The sequence below is a fragment of the Cyrtonyx montezumae genome, unplaced genomic scaffold (genome assembly GCF_038088225.1).
Source record: "Cyrtonyx montezumae isolate F1298 unplaced genomic scaffold, pur_monq_1.0 scaffold_3, whole genome shotgun sequence".
In the NCBI taxonomy this organism is placed as follows: Eukaryota; Metazoa; Chordata; class Aves; order Galliformes; family Odontophoridae; genus Cyrtonyx; species Cyrtonyx montezumae.
Window position 1 is genome coordinate 24,231,128 of NW_027072034.1, and position 14,382 is coordinate 24,245,509.

A 14,382-nucleotide genomic window follows, 5' to 3' on the forward strand; every position below is an offset into this window, starting at 1 on the left:
ATGTCACTAAAGGACAGATCATGAACAAAAAGTCAGCAATCATGACAGAAAAAAAAAAATGTACTCAGCTAGGGATACATAAGATATTAGCATGTCATGTGTTTATAATAATCGATTTGTACACAAATAAATCGCACTCAAGAGGAATATTAATGAGCATTTTTAAGAAGAGTTTAATAATAAAGCGTGTTTTCAGGAGTTTGCTAACATCTTGATAAATGTGCACACATTGCATATGAACAGAAACAAGAATAAACATGTATTTTGAATTTAAAAAGCAGTATAGCTGCTTTTGCTGCCTGATTATTTCAAAAGTATTTATTTTTCACGTGTAAGTACTGTACCAAGTAAGCACTTGATTGTATAAGTTTAGCTTTTGCTGATACATGTAACAGATACTTGGTATGTTCTTCTGCACTTCCACTGAATTGTATGAAAAAGCTATGGACTGCACATCTCAGTTAGCTCATTTTCCACAATGCTCTCATGACACCTTGTATATCATCTACATTAGGTCTATTTGTCAAAACTCCACTGTGCCTTTCTGACAACAGATGTTTTGAAATGCGTCCTGTTTTGCTTGGCAAAGACTTACTTGAATAGGTTTGACAGTAAGTTTCAGTTGAGAATTCAGTGATCATACAACTCTAGGTAAACTAACAAGTACAGAAAAACACCTAAAGCAATTGTCCTCTTCTTGACTGTCTCTTCAGCCACCTTCCTAAACAACTCAGCTCTGAATCCACAGGTACTCCGAGTATCACACTATGTGTCATGAGCATACAAAGTCAAGACCATGATAGCATTTTTCTCAGGAGGAATACTAGGATGAGCAGTAATTCCAAGACTTTAACATAAACAAATGAACAAACATTGTGATGTCTCCATCTGAGTGATTCTTAGAGGAAATTAACTCACAAGTCTGATACTACAGACTTTACACATGAATACTCCTTGTTCTGATTTTGAACTCATCATTTTGAAATAATCTGTATCAGAAGTATGGGTTACAGGTAAGATTCATATTAATCCAATTCTCTTATGCAAGCATGAAAGAAGGTGTCTTATGGAAAAGGAATGAATGGAAAAAAAAGTGTTTTGAAGTCCACTGTAAGCTCTGTCCTACTTTTAGAAAATTTCTGTTATTTCAGTGCTGAGGCAGTCATCACCTCCTCAAACAACACCACAGCCAAACACATAGTTTTTCACCAAATAAACCTGAACAGGTGCTCTAGAGCAATTGTTCAGTTAGGAATTTCTCCTTCTAAACTTACATTCCTAAGCAAATATCACATATATGAATTCAACATTATAAACCAAATACTACTTTAGTCTTAATATTAAGCTCACGTGCTGACTGCTTAAAAATAAACCTACATTGATTTTGCCACTGACATGGAGGGATTGTGATAACTCCTCATCTCTTTATCACTGCTCTGTCTAAAAACAGTAAGATTAGGAATGCATTAGAAGTTATGAGGAATAGTTCCTAAGTAATAAGGCTATGTAAAGAAAATAGATTAATTTTATCAATTGATGGTATTTCAAATATAAAGCATGGGAAGAAAAGCACGGGAGACACTGATCAGAGTAGATCATTAATTATGCTCCTTAGAATTATCTTCCAATCTAAGTTATAGAGGCGACTCAGTATACATACCAAACTACAACACATGGTGGCATTCTCTAATATTAGTGAGAGTATCGCTTCTATTTGACCGTTGACAGCATTATCCATGTTTTGAGTTATACTTAAGATTTTCACACTTCTTGACACAATCCTTTTGTTTTAAAACTACTTGTTTCCCAAGGATGAGTACAAAATAAATCATTGCCAGTTCCGAACACTGCTGAATACGGAGTTGAATATCACAAAATAGGAACAGCCAGGGAAGTAGCCATGTTGTCACTTAACTCCTTTTATTTCTAGGGTCGTGACACAATGTACTGCCAAAACACAGTTCTCATAGCACCAGTTTTAGACACTTTGGACTTGTTGACTACTTGTGATCCATGCCGGAGAAAAACTGTGCCAAATTTCCTCGTCTGTACTGATAGGCCCTAACTGGGGAAGAGCACTGGGAAGGCAGACAATACAGAGAGGGGCGCAAGTATGGGCTCCCAAAGCTGAAAACTATGATATATTTCTGATTTTGGTAATTCGGAAGTTACTGTTTCCTGCTGTTCAGGGCAGCACGGAGCGGGCACTGGGTAGGAGGGCTGCAGAATGCACGGAAAAACCAAGCAGGCAGCATATAAAGCCGCTCATTTGCGACGGCTCCGTCAGGTTGCCATCCCAGACATCGGACGCTTGGAAAGCTTTATGCGCTGTGCATTGCGAGCCCTCAAAAACACAGCAGAAGAAAGAAAAGGAAGAAAAACAAAAAACAAAAACAGGGTGAGGGGGGAGAAGTGGGGATAGGGGTGCGATCAAGCATGACTCGCTGCACCGCGGAACCGTCACCTCGCCGAGGGAAGTCCCCGAACCCCGACTCCCTCGGCCACAACGCGAACCCCGGGAGGGGCTGAGCGGGGCTCGCCCTGCTCGGGAAGTTGTTGGCCACAGGTTGCCCGCTCCCGCCCTCCCCCAGGGTGGGTCCGGCCACAGGCACGCACCTTGGCGCCGCAACCGCCGCTTCTTGAGTCCGAAGATGCGGACCTTGGAGAAAATGTCCACCAGGTTGCCGTTGCAGAGCCCGCGGTTCTTGCTGGGGCTGTTCCGCCTCCTGCTGGCCGAGGGCCGGTCCCAGTGCTGCTCCCTCGCCTGCCGCTTCTGGCGGATCAAGCCGCTGGCGATGGCCGCTGCCATGGCTGCTCGCCGACTCGCCCACGCCGGCCGGCGCCGCGACGGGCAGGCGTGCGGCGGGGAGCTCAGCCCCGGCGGGACCCCATCCCCGGGGGCGCGGGCGAGCGGGCACGGGAGCCTCCTCCGGGGCGAGGCGCGGCTGCGGCGGGGCCCCGCCGCCCTGCTGCCCGCGGGAGCTGCTCCCTCCGCGGGTCACCGCATGGGTGCCCCGCCGCCCCCTCCCGCCCTGCCCCGACGCCGGGCGCCCGCTCGGGCGGCGGCCGCGGGCGGAGCGGCGCGGAGCGGAGCGAGGCGGGCACGGGGCTGAGCCGCGATGCGCGGCACGGGGTCGAGCCAGCGGCTTCGCCTCCTCCGGCTGCCCCTCAGCTCCGCGCTGCCACAGCCCGCTCGCCCGCCGCTGCCATCGGCGCGGCTGGGGCTGCTACCGCCGCCTCTTCCAGCCTCCTGCCTGATGATTGCCAAGTGCTTCAGAAATCAGCATCTGGAGAGAGCAATCTCCTTCTCCTGGGAGAGCTGTAATCACAGCCCTTCGGTCCCACCCCGCTCCAGCCTCCCTACACGCGCACACGCACACACGCACACACACACACACACGGCACCGCTGGAGCTTTTTTGTCCTCCCGAGCTGAGGGGCGGCGAGGGAAAGGGGGTGGAGGAGGAACGGGAGAATAAAGGAAGAGGGGCGGGGGGTGCCGCCGATGCCGTTTTCTGGTGGCGTACGGCGAGTTCCCAGCGGAGCCTCCGCCAGCAAGCACGCGACCTCCGCGAGAAACTCAGATCCCAAGGCGGAGACGTGCGGATAGAGGTCAGCGACGGGGGAGGACCACTGTCCCGGCTCACACGGGCTCCTCCTCGCACAGTCCAACGGTGCAGGGCTGGATTTGGGGTGGTGAGGTAGAGGTACACCTAGGCAGCTGATGGGACCTACCACACGGAAACCAGAATGTGCCCATTGACTGAGAGACGAGGCCACGAACAGACTGTTAACTCGGAATATAAACTCTTTTCTGATGTTTCAGAAATGCTTAAGGAGTTTCCCAAGACATCATCTGCAAGCACTGTGTAAAATTCTTTCTAAAAGCTTTTTGTCTGTTAAGCTTGCTAGACATAGAATGCCTAAGGAGCCTCTGCCCCAAGGAGTTCACAGTACGCTGCACATAATAAATACTATCTAAAATACTACAACTAATCTATTTTCCTTCATTTCTCCTTTCAACTAAGGAGTCAGTGTTTTTCACACTTACTTTCTACCAATCTAATGGTGAAACTTCCTAAGTTGTGACTAACCAGAGGTAAATAGAAAAAGAAAGCCAGTGGCTACACAGAAATAAGGTAAAATTATCCTGTTGGGAAATGTATTGGTTTGCACAGGCAAATATCACAAAATGAATATATATAAAGTATAAATAATATATATATATATATATATATATATATATAATACTCTTTTTAAAGTGCACTAATTTCTAGTCAGATGTTTCTTTGAAAATGGAATGAAATGCAAGGAGCCAAACGAACCAGGCAAAGAACCTAAACAACAGTAGATGTTCCCGAAGTGTATATATCCATCCAGAATAATTCACATCTAGAATTATTCCAAACTTTTCCATAGAGAACCTGTTGGTAATATTGAGTTCCTGTTTTAGCAGAAGCTTCAGTATCTCTGTTATTGACCATTATTTCCCTAAATCCTTTAATCTACAAAGAGCTATTTTTATACAAAGAGCAAAAGTGTATGGAAGGAACTTCCATATACAAGGATTTTGTATTAATTCTAGAGCAATTAGGAGCAGAACATGCAGAATCGGATCTGGATAATACATTTTAATTCTATTTAAAAGTGTCTCTAAAGAGATTTAGCTAAAACACTAGCGCTGAATTTTCCGTCTGGCAATTTTTATAGAGCAGCAATTTCCTTACAACTGCTACAATTACCTGAACTAATGCAATTAAAGGGAGGGATGTTTTTTGTATCTTGGTGTTTGTTTGTTTCTTCTAAATTTAACTTTCACTGTGCTCATTTTGCATTACGTTTCCCTTTTCCATACTTCGTAACAAGCAGAGAAGACACAGAGTTGTATTCTTTAGGTCCTCTCTTTGGAGGAAGCACTTTTCCATACGCCACTCGGGTGGAGCTCCCACCTGCTGCGTCTGTTCACGTCCTGCTCATATCTGGTTCAGCACCATGGACAGCCGCAGGGAGACTAACCACGGGCTGCCCTGGAGCATCATCCCGGTCACCAACAGAGGAGGTAATGGGACACACACAATTCGAAGTATTCTTCTAGACCTGGCTCCTGAATCCAAACAAAGGAGTGAATAAGAAGGAGCAGAGTGAAACAAAGCCAAACACTCAATTATCTTGAATTTTTATGGGAATTTTGGACTGGCATACAAACAGTCCCAGTTTTTGTTTATGTGACTTATTCCATCAAGAAAATTTAATGTTCCCTTTCCTCTAAGAAGTCCCCTATACTATACAATTATACTATCCACTCTATGTTATCTACTACTCTATTTCCATAGTTTCCTTCAAATACTAAACTTTTGCCAAAACACACAAATATTTTTCAATAGTATAGTGATCAGAGCAGTGGCGAAAGGGAAGAACAAAGGTGAAGATGGGGCTGCAGACAGGACGAGTTGCATTTCTTATTGCAGAGATAAAAAACAATAGCTTTTTACTTGCATCTCAAAAATGCAGAGCAGTTGTTTACAGCATGAGGTTTTGCAAAGAAAACTCAAGAGAGCCATCTGCTGTCTTAACTTGTGATAAAACGTGTGTAATTTAGTCCAAGTGAATTTTTAAATAACAGATGGATTGTGGAAGTAAGAATGTATCTACTATCTTGAAGACTAGTAAATACATAAGACTATGCATTTAAGACAATTGGAATTATCTTAGTTATAACATTTGCTACATTAAAATAGAATTTTATTACTGATCAGCAAAGTCTGCATGCGCAAACTAATGATTAAAAGCAGAAAAGGGGAAGGGATTTTCAATACTTTTTATTTTCTCATCTGTTCATTTCTAACTACTAATTTATTTTTAATTTCAAGAGTTGGCTAAAATAATAAGAAAAATGTAAATAGATTTTTTTAAAGTTACTCAATTAATTTTAGAGGAAAACATTTACCAGTATAAAATGTATATGAAATACTCTTTTACCATGTTCTAGAATATGAAATAGTATTATTTCATACATTTATTTTTGCTATGTTACTGAAAATAAAGTATCAGCTAATTTTAAATGTAAATTGTAATGTGCCATTTTCAAGTATCAACGTTTAATATGTTTAACAAACCTTTAATATTAGTGCATATTTATAAGTTCTCACTGGGGCTTCCATTTTTAAAAATAGGATTCTATGCTTTATATCACAATCTAGAATAGATCTATAGACTGTGAAATTTTCATAATCAAAATTAACATCCCTATGGTTTAAAGCTTTGAAGACTGTTCTTCCTTTCATAAACCAATATAAACAAAAAGGTATTACTACTGGTATGTTTCCCTCTCCATATTTTCCACCCAGATAACCTGAAACCATTACTCATATCAAAATCAAAAACCAAATCAAACCTTAAGAAAAATATCATGAAGCCCCTAAGAGGCATAGATTTTCTGAAAGTGTGAAATGCCCATGTCATTGCTGCCCAACATTTCCTTGTTTCCTGACATCTAGTTTTTATTGCAATTGCTTGCTACAAATTGACACAGCTTTCCTGTCTGGCTAACTACTCTAGAATATGATACTGCAAATTCATCTTGTTTTATATTCTAGAAGGAATTTGTTGAGTATTGTGAATCTCAAAGTTCTTCAGGTCTCTAAGGAGTTGAAGATCATTTTTTCGTCGATGAAAAAACAAGTATTTATTTATTTATTTTTAAGAAAGTCTGTGCTATCCTTGCTAAGAAGATTAATTTGTTACTCTGTAAACTTCCTTTCAAAGTGGGAAGGCTTCTCTAGGAATAAAATTACCAGTGTAGGCCTAAGAATTACACGGTATACATAACACTACATCCAAACAATTGAACAAAAAAAAATATTGTAATTTTAAGAAAAGATGTTTCAGCAGTGGAAATCACTTGTTTTTAAATTCCAGTTGATTAATTGAATCAACCTTCCAGTGTGCTTGATGAGACAGTAGGCTGATTGCTGGAGTGCTGTTTCTGGCTAGACTTATGTTTCTGAACACTTCTCGCTACTGATCGTAAAGTTATTGAAGTTTGCTGATAATTATTTTTTTTAGAATAATTTGAGTGCCTAACTTCATCCTACATATTAAGACCTATCAAACTATGCACAATGAAAATATAAGAAAAATGGATACAGTGCTAAAGATATGATTAGTTTTTTATTAGTCATTTATACACAAGCTTTTATCTGCCTCAGGTATGCTTTTTTTTTTTTTTTCACAGGAAGGATGCTGGGCTTATGAGAGCGACTGTAAATTCTTTTCTTTTAATTTTAATATTCTTGCAGGATAAAGCTAGAAAAAATATATAACATCATGACTTGAACAAGATAGAAGAAATATGGCCAAGGGCTTTCTCTGTAGGCTTGTAGATGTTTCATCTTTAAAAATCAACAACCAAAAATAATTGTTGACATATAAAGTCTTATTTGTTGTGACCATACTAGTATGTACATATGAAGTCAGAGATTATGGTTTTTGGTTTTTCAGAAAGTTGAAGCACATTCCGTGATTATGAATATTATTATGCAGTGAGCTTTAAATGGTTTTAATTAGTTCAGTTTTATCTGTTTAGCGTGTGTTAATCTCTGTCATTCTCCTTGCAAATTACTCTTAACCTATCTGTGAACTGCTGCAACTTAGAATTCTGAATATCCCAATCACTTTTTGCTTGACTTTAAAGAGCATTAAGAATGAAGTTTATTAAATATGGAATATGCTTCAAAACTTGGGCATCTATGCTTTTATGCTGCTGTGTATCAAATGCACTCAGCTTTCAATCTCAAGATTCATAATGTGTTCAAGAAGCCAAATTCATATCTGCTAACATTTACTGAGTATTTAAGAAGTTCTAGGTTTTATATATATATATAAACTATATGTATATACATATATATATATACTATTTACAGGACTGAACATATTTTATCCAGTGTCTTCACACATTCTGCACTGTCTTGACTTTATGTATCTAAGTCATTTGAAGAACTCCTAATGAATAATAATGTATGTGCAAGGGTAAATGAACCCAGTGTGCATTAGTCTTACATTAGATTACTGATTATGGAGAAAACGATGGGAAACTAAACATCAATATGTTAGTATATGTCAGTATACCAGTTCAATGCCAATTGCTTGGCTAATGCAATATTTTTTCTTTTACTTCAAACAGTTTCTTCCAAACATGACCTGTGACATGTCTGCAACTCAATAGAGTAAACACATCTGTGGTAGTAAAGATACAGGTTAATTTAAGGAAGTTAATAAAACCTTTAGTAGATGACCGATAAGACAGCAATGAATTTTCTTATTGGATCATTCCTTAGAAATTATATAATGTTCAAATTGGTTAGTCTTGCTTTATCTTTTGTGACTTTACTTTCCTTCTTCTGTTCAATTTAGTATTGCAGTGATTGTTTAAACAGTGCTGTGTCATGAAAAATACCTGTTTTAATTGCTTAAAGTTTCATTTTCATTCCCACTTTCTAACTCTATTCTTCTACAGGGAAAAATGAGAATAGATTCGCAAACTACAAATATTCAGCAAGATAAGACATAGGATTATAGCTCCTAACTTTCAATGTTTCTCCTGTGACATTTTTCATCTGTGCTCCCCGTTTTCATTCTATACTCTATCTGCTAATTCTGATACCTCTTCTTCTGAGATTAGATGAATAAAAGATACCAGCTGGGATTGACAGGAGACTCTTAACAGCACACAGATCATATAAAGGTCTCCAGGATTGGGGTGCAAAATTTATCTCCAACAAGTGTCTCTTAAACAATGTCTAACAACCATGGAAAAAAATAGAAGTCATGAGTACTTTAAGAGACAAATCCATAAAAGTAATTAGAAATGAAATGCACAGTGGTTTCTGCAGTGATAATCATACACATGATTTTAACTTTCCATATTACATATTCCCCTTGAAGAGAGATTCTTCAGCCCTAACATGAGAAATTCTCTGTCTTTTATTTTTCTTCCATTGAAGCTAAAACCAAAAGTTTGCCACTGGTGTCCTTTAATCAATGCTCCAGTGACAAACCACAATTGTCATTAAAGGAAAAAAAAACAAAACAACAATATATATCGCTACTCCACACAGATGCTTAGTGCAGTTTAAGTATCAGAGACCTAAAAGCAGAGGAAAGTTTTTACAGAAATTTGTCATTGTAACTCAACATCTGTTGCATTTGCTTATCTAGCCACAACAGGACTGTGTTATCTTTTGCTTGAGTTCTGAAATAAATAGAAGGCATTGCCATCACTTTTTCAAGGAACTTAAAATCACTACAATATGAGTCTGACAAATTTTGTTGAACAGAAACAGAAGAAATACCATTCCTGAAAACAGAAGAAGCATTATTCCTGAGAACAAAAATCTAGTCCCAAGTCTACAGCGAATTTTCTCTAGAGTCAATACAGTTGACAGAGCATGACAATATCTATTATACTTGCTTGACTTAATACTTTACTTTGAAAGCTTCCTACTCTTAAAACAGAAAAAAAAGGAAGAAGATTGCAATGAACATATTCAGTCTCTTGAATGGAATCAGCGCAAACATTGTCTTTTACACATTGTCTTTTACATTTATGGCCTCCAGAAAAGTAGCTATCATACAAAATTTCCAGCTACAGAGGAAAAAAATCCCAACTTTCCTGATGACAGTGATTCTGGAATACAAACATGGATTCACACATGGGACAATTCCTTTCTATTCTGTGACACTATTTCACAAGAGAAAACTTTTGTATTTAAGAGAACTTGGGATGCTTGGTATGGGAATATTTCATTCAACTGCCTTTTCTGTGTACCATTCTAAAGTGCATAACCTGCCTGCACATGACACAACATGTAAATTCCAGCTTAAACATTGAACTTACATCTTCTGACTTAAGTTAATAGGAAACTATATATCTATCAAGATTACAGTGTTTTTTGAAAGTCTTTCCTAATACTTTTTATAATCCTTACATAAGGGTTTCTCACTTTCCTGAAAACAGATATGAAAATGTGTAATAATGTTATATTTCTGGACTGTAAGAACAAGAGAGTTATTGAATTTTGGTTATATCACAGAAAGCCAGGAGGAAAAAAAACACATTATAAACTTTACAAGGAAATGCCAAAGACAAGGGTTACTACGAGCTTAGACATACTTAAATTGTTAGCTTAAGAAACATACATATACACACAGGTACAGCAAATAACTTAGGCAAAAAACTTGTTTTTTTGGGGCTATCTAACCTAAAATTGGCAGTGCAGTTAATAAGCTAAAATAACTTTTTGGTAGACAGCTGTCTTGTTTTATAATTCACCTGCTATTAATTTTCAAATAACTTCAGTATTGCAAGACATTTGATATTATTTTGGAGACATATGAGGAAAAATAATTCCTGAAATCTAAAATCCTACTATTTTCTTGTTCCATAGGCAGAGTAATAAAGTATTTCTCTGGATACGGTTGACCAGGACAAGTAAAGTGTCTGAATGGAAAAGAAGTAGACATACTGCGACCTTGGTGAATCCATAGGGTAAACTTTGTTCTCCTCAGAGATCTTTTCATATTAGGGGTTCACATGCAACTAATGTTTTCCAGAAAGGCTGCATGGTGATTTTCCTTCTTTCTAAACAAACAAGTTTAGTGCATTGTCTACTATTTCTATTGAATAGAGTAAATTAATGACTAATATTAATGTCTATTTTTAGTTGATTTAGATATTCAGAGGTATCCAACATGATGATGCTATCTATATTAGCATAAGAAGTTCCTATTGTATTTTCCACTTAATGTTTCTTTCTTTCTGCAACATTTTCTTTAACAGAAGGATTTTCTTTGTACATGCTTAACTCTATAAGGGAAAAAAAAAGCACAAAAAAAATTGTTATCTTCTACAAAAATACCAGAAGGATATTACTGAGCTGGCATTCATGGCTTTTAACTCAAATAACCTAGACTTTATTATTAACACCAATAGCATGACCTGATAGTTGCGTAGTGACCTAGAAACTCAAACTATGAAAAATTTCACAGTCAAGGTTGTTAACTCAGCAAAACATTCCAACAACATATTGCACTGCACATTAGTGCAGTGCAATTATCTGATTTGCCAGCAGTGGACAGTGTTACTCTAGTTATCTACAGATATATTGACTGGTGAATAACTTGCAACGCAAACTGGTAAATTTTCCTTCTACTACTTGCACTGCTGCAAGAACCTAGAATTATTTGTACCAGTCAAAAGCTGAGGTAAATTGTATGGTTGAGATATTTTTCAACATTTGTGTGGCAGCAGTTTTATTCTGCCTTTCTTTAAACAGACAAACAAGAAAAAGCTATTTTAAGGTAACTTAAAAATAAATATATATACAGACTTACATATATGTTTTTTCTCACTTCCAATCTTAATCAGTTTAATTCCTAGAAGTTGTTCCAATATACAAAATTAAAATTTCTTCTTTCTTCTTAGTAAATTCATGGTAATCACAATGAATTTGTAGATCTAAGTATCTTACTATTTTGCATTGCTTCTATAAGATTTTTATGTTAAAAACTCTATAAAATCAAAAAAAAAGATTAAAAATTTAAACCGTATATTAACGTCAGAATATTGCAGAAGCTAAGTTGTAGCATAGATAATGGTTAAGGAGAGAAGACATAATTGCAACATCAACACACGGAGCTGAAGAAGGATTAGCTATGAATCAACTTAGCTTGTTGAAAGAGATTTTCCATTCATCTTAGACAGAAAGAAGATCTAAGCATTTGAGAAAAGTAAATCAAACTTAATTGAAAATTATCTTCCTAGAGCTACAAGTTGCAGCAACCATCTTTTAATCCCAATATTCAAGTGTCTTACTAAGCTCCCCATAAAATTCATACCAGTCTAGCTCTATTATACAAGTGCACTTTTCACATAAGGATAAATGGTGTCTTAAAAGCATAATGTTCATTGTCTGGCTGATGTAGCTGAAAATTTACAAATAGGGGCTAATAATCAGCAGACGATGCATATAAAGAGGGTACTCAGAAAGTCTACCACATCTATGCTTTTTTTTTCATTTGAAAAGTCAGTCACAGATTTAATATTTTCTTTTTCTCACTTGTTACTATTCATCTTGATTATGGCATCGGTACAGTTTACCATGCAATCTGTCCACATACAAAGCTGTAAAAGTTGTACAGAGGCGAGGAAGTGGGCATGCATTTCTCAGTGACTGGATAGTCACAGATCAGCCTAAGACTATTCTGAAATTGTCTCCCAGGAAGCTGGAAGGTTCAGAAGGGTTAGTGTGATTTATATTGCTTATAGCCAGCAGTATTTCAATACTTGAAAAACCTTAGCATTCAGTGGGATGATGACTGATTCACAGCCTCTTACTGATTGGATAGGAGTGAATGAGAAGACATCAGTTTATGAATGAATGAAATAAAAACAGAATAGTTGGACTAGACTGAGAGATCTCATGAAACTACCCTCAGATCTTACATATGCTTAGCCTTTAACATAGGTAGGCAGAACCCTGCCCCTTCACAAGAATCACTTTTCCCAATCCATTCATCTTGAAACCAAACATGCTACTGTTGATCTCAAGTCTTTTGGACTTACTTGTTACCAGAAATCTTTGTGTGTACCTTGCTTTGGCCTTTTTTGCTCAGATAAGGAAACATAACTCTTTACATATATATATATATATATATATATATAACATATATATTTCTCACTAATATCAAATATTTTTGAATTATTTCCATGATAATTTGTTTTAGCTGCAGATGTAGGGAGGAAGATCTAAATTAGTACCAGGAAACAGCTTGATGAGTGGAAGCTCTCTTTGATGCAATTCAAAGCTGTGCTCTGTAAATAATAAGCGAATGGTTCTGGCTATGCTACACTGAGAGGGAAGAACAGAACTCATTATAAATGGAACACACTGGCAGCCAAATTACTGCAAACCATAGCTCCCCGACTAATATTCTCTCTTCAAATACAAAGCATTTTTTTCTGGGCTTTAGAGTCTTGAGCATAAAAGACCTAAACATCATTTATTGTCAGAAAAGATATTTATTTACCACTGCAGTTTTACACACTGGAATAGGGCACTATATTTGCTGTAATTCTTATAAGTTTTTAACGATTTTGTTTAAAGTCGTCTTACGCAAAATAATAGTGCTTTGATTATTCTCTCATTTTTTAACCTGATCGCTAAAAGCCTTGGATTCAGGCAGGCTAACTTCCAATAGAAATCAGTTATTATTATTTGAAATCTCCTAATTAAACAAACAAACAAACAGAGCTAAAATAAACCCAAACAAATGAAACCAACTCTCTCCCAGTGCACTGTGGAAATATGATCAAACTTATACCTAATTTCCTTTGAAAAATGTCAGCACCTTGTGGACCAACTTCATCAGTATTTCAAGATTTGTACCATACCTAAACCAATTTGCTTGCTTAACATGCTAAAAGCTTAGGGGAATACAAAGAAAGAGCACAGTAATCTGAAATAATAATGAGTATTGATATAAGGGTATTGATATTATATTATATTGATATTATACTATATTGATATTGATATATATATTTTATATAAGGATTTGCAAGAATACTAAAAAAAACCCAAAACTTCACAGAAGTTCTTTATACTAAAAAAAGGTTTCAGGTTTCTAGAACCTGAGAGCAGAAGATATATTTACTGAAACCTAGTTTATGTTCACTGTAGAATAGTTTCAATTGAAAGGGACCTCTGGACATCCTCTTACAAAAATCTGTGAAGGAGAAATCTGTGCATGCAGACATATCAGAGCAACATACAGACATTAGATTTGATATTTCTGTATTCCAAAACTCTATTCTGATTCTGCTTTACAGGAGGATTTTTTAATTAAAAATGCATGCAAAAGAATTAAAAAATTTAACTGATAAGCTCCCAAGACATTTTTTTCTCTGAAATTATTTATGACCAGAAGACAGCAAATTTAACAATGAACTGTTGTCGATTTAAGCCTTGTTTGTTTTTTAGATGAAAGTATGAATGCTCTTTGCTGTAAAGCACTCCCAAGTTGCAAGAAATTTTCCAAGAAGGAAGACAAACATCCAACTCCTTCAAATAGTCTGGTTGTAAAAGAATATTTCATTTTAAAATGTATTTCCTAGCTGAGGCAAATGTTTGTTTTAAAACTTTCTTTAAAATTCCTCGGTCTTTTATATGTGTCTAATGCTTATTATGTTCACTGAGCTAAATGAATTTATTAATTAAAAAACCTATTTGATGTAATTCTGCTGTAAAATGAAACATTTTCTTGAGAAAGAAGATAACTTCATTCCTCCAAAGCAGTAGTCCCTTTTGATATGTCCACGGGAAAAATA

The 14,382-nt window shown here is 37.2% G+C and overlaps 1 protein-coding gene across 4 annotated transcripts in view; it reads right to left on the minus strand.

Annotated features, from left to right (window-relative positions):
- Nucleotides 1-14,382, minus strand: part of FGF14 (fibroblast growth factor 14) — a 383,177-nt gene that overhangs the window by 133,316 nt on the left and 235,479 nt on the right. Inside the window, exon 1 of one of the 4 annotated variants that reach the window (XM_065740955.1) lies at nucleotides 2,617-2,809. The exons of the other annotated variants lie outside the window; for them this stretch is intronic. Coding sequence (XP_065597027.1) covers nucleotides 2,617-2,809 — 193 coding nt within the window. Of the gene's footprint in view, nucleotides 1-2,616; nucleotides 2,810-14,382 lie in introns of those variants that run through there. 4 annotated transcript variants of the gene reach the window in all.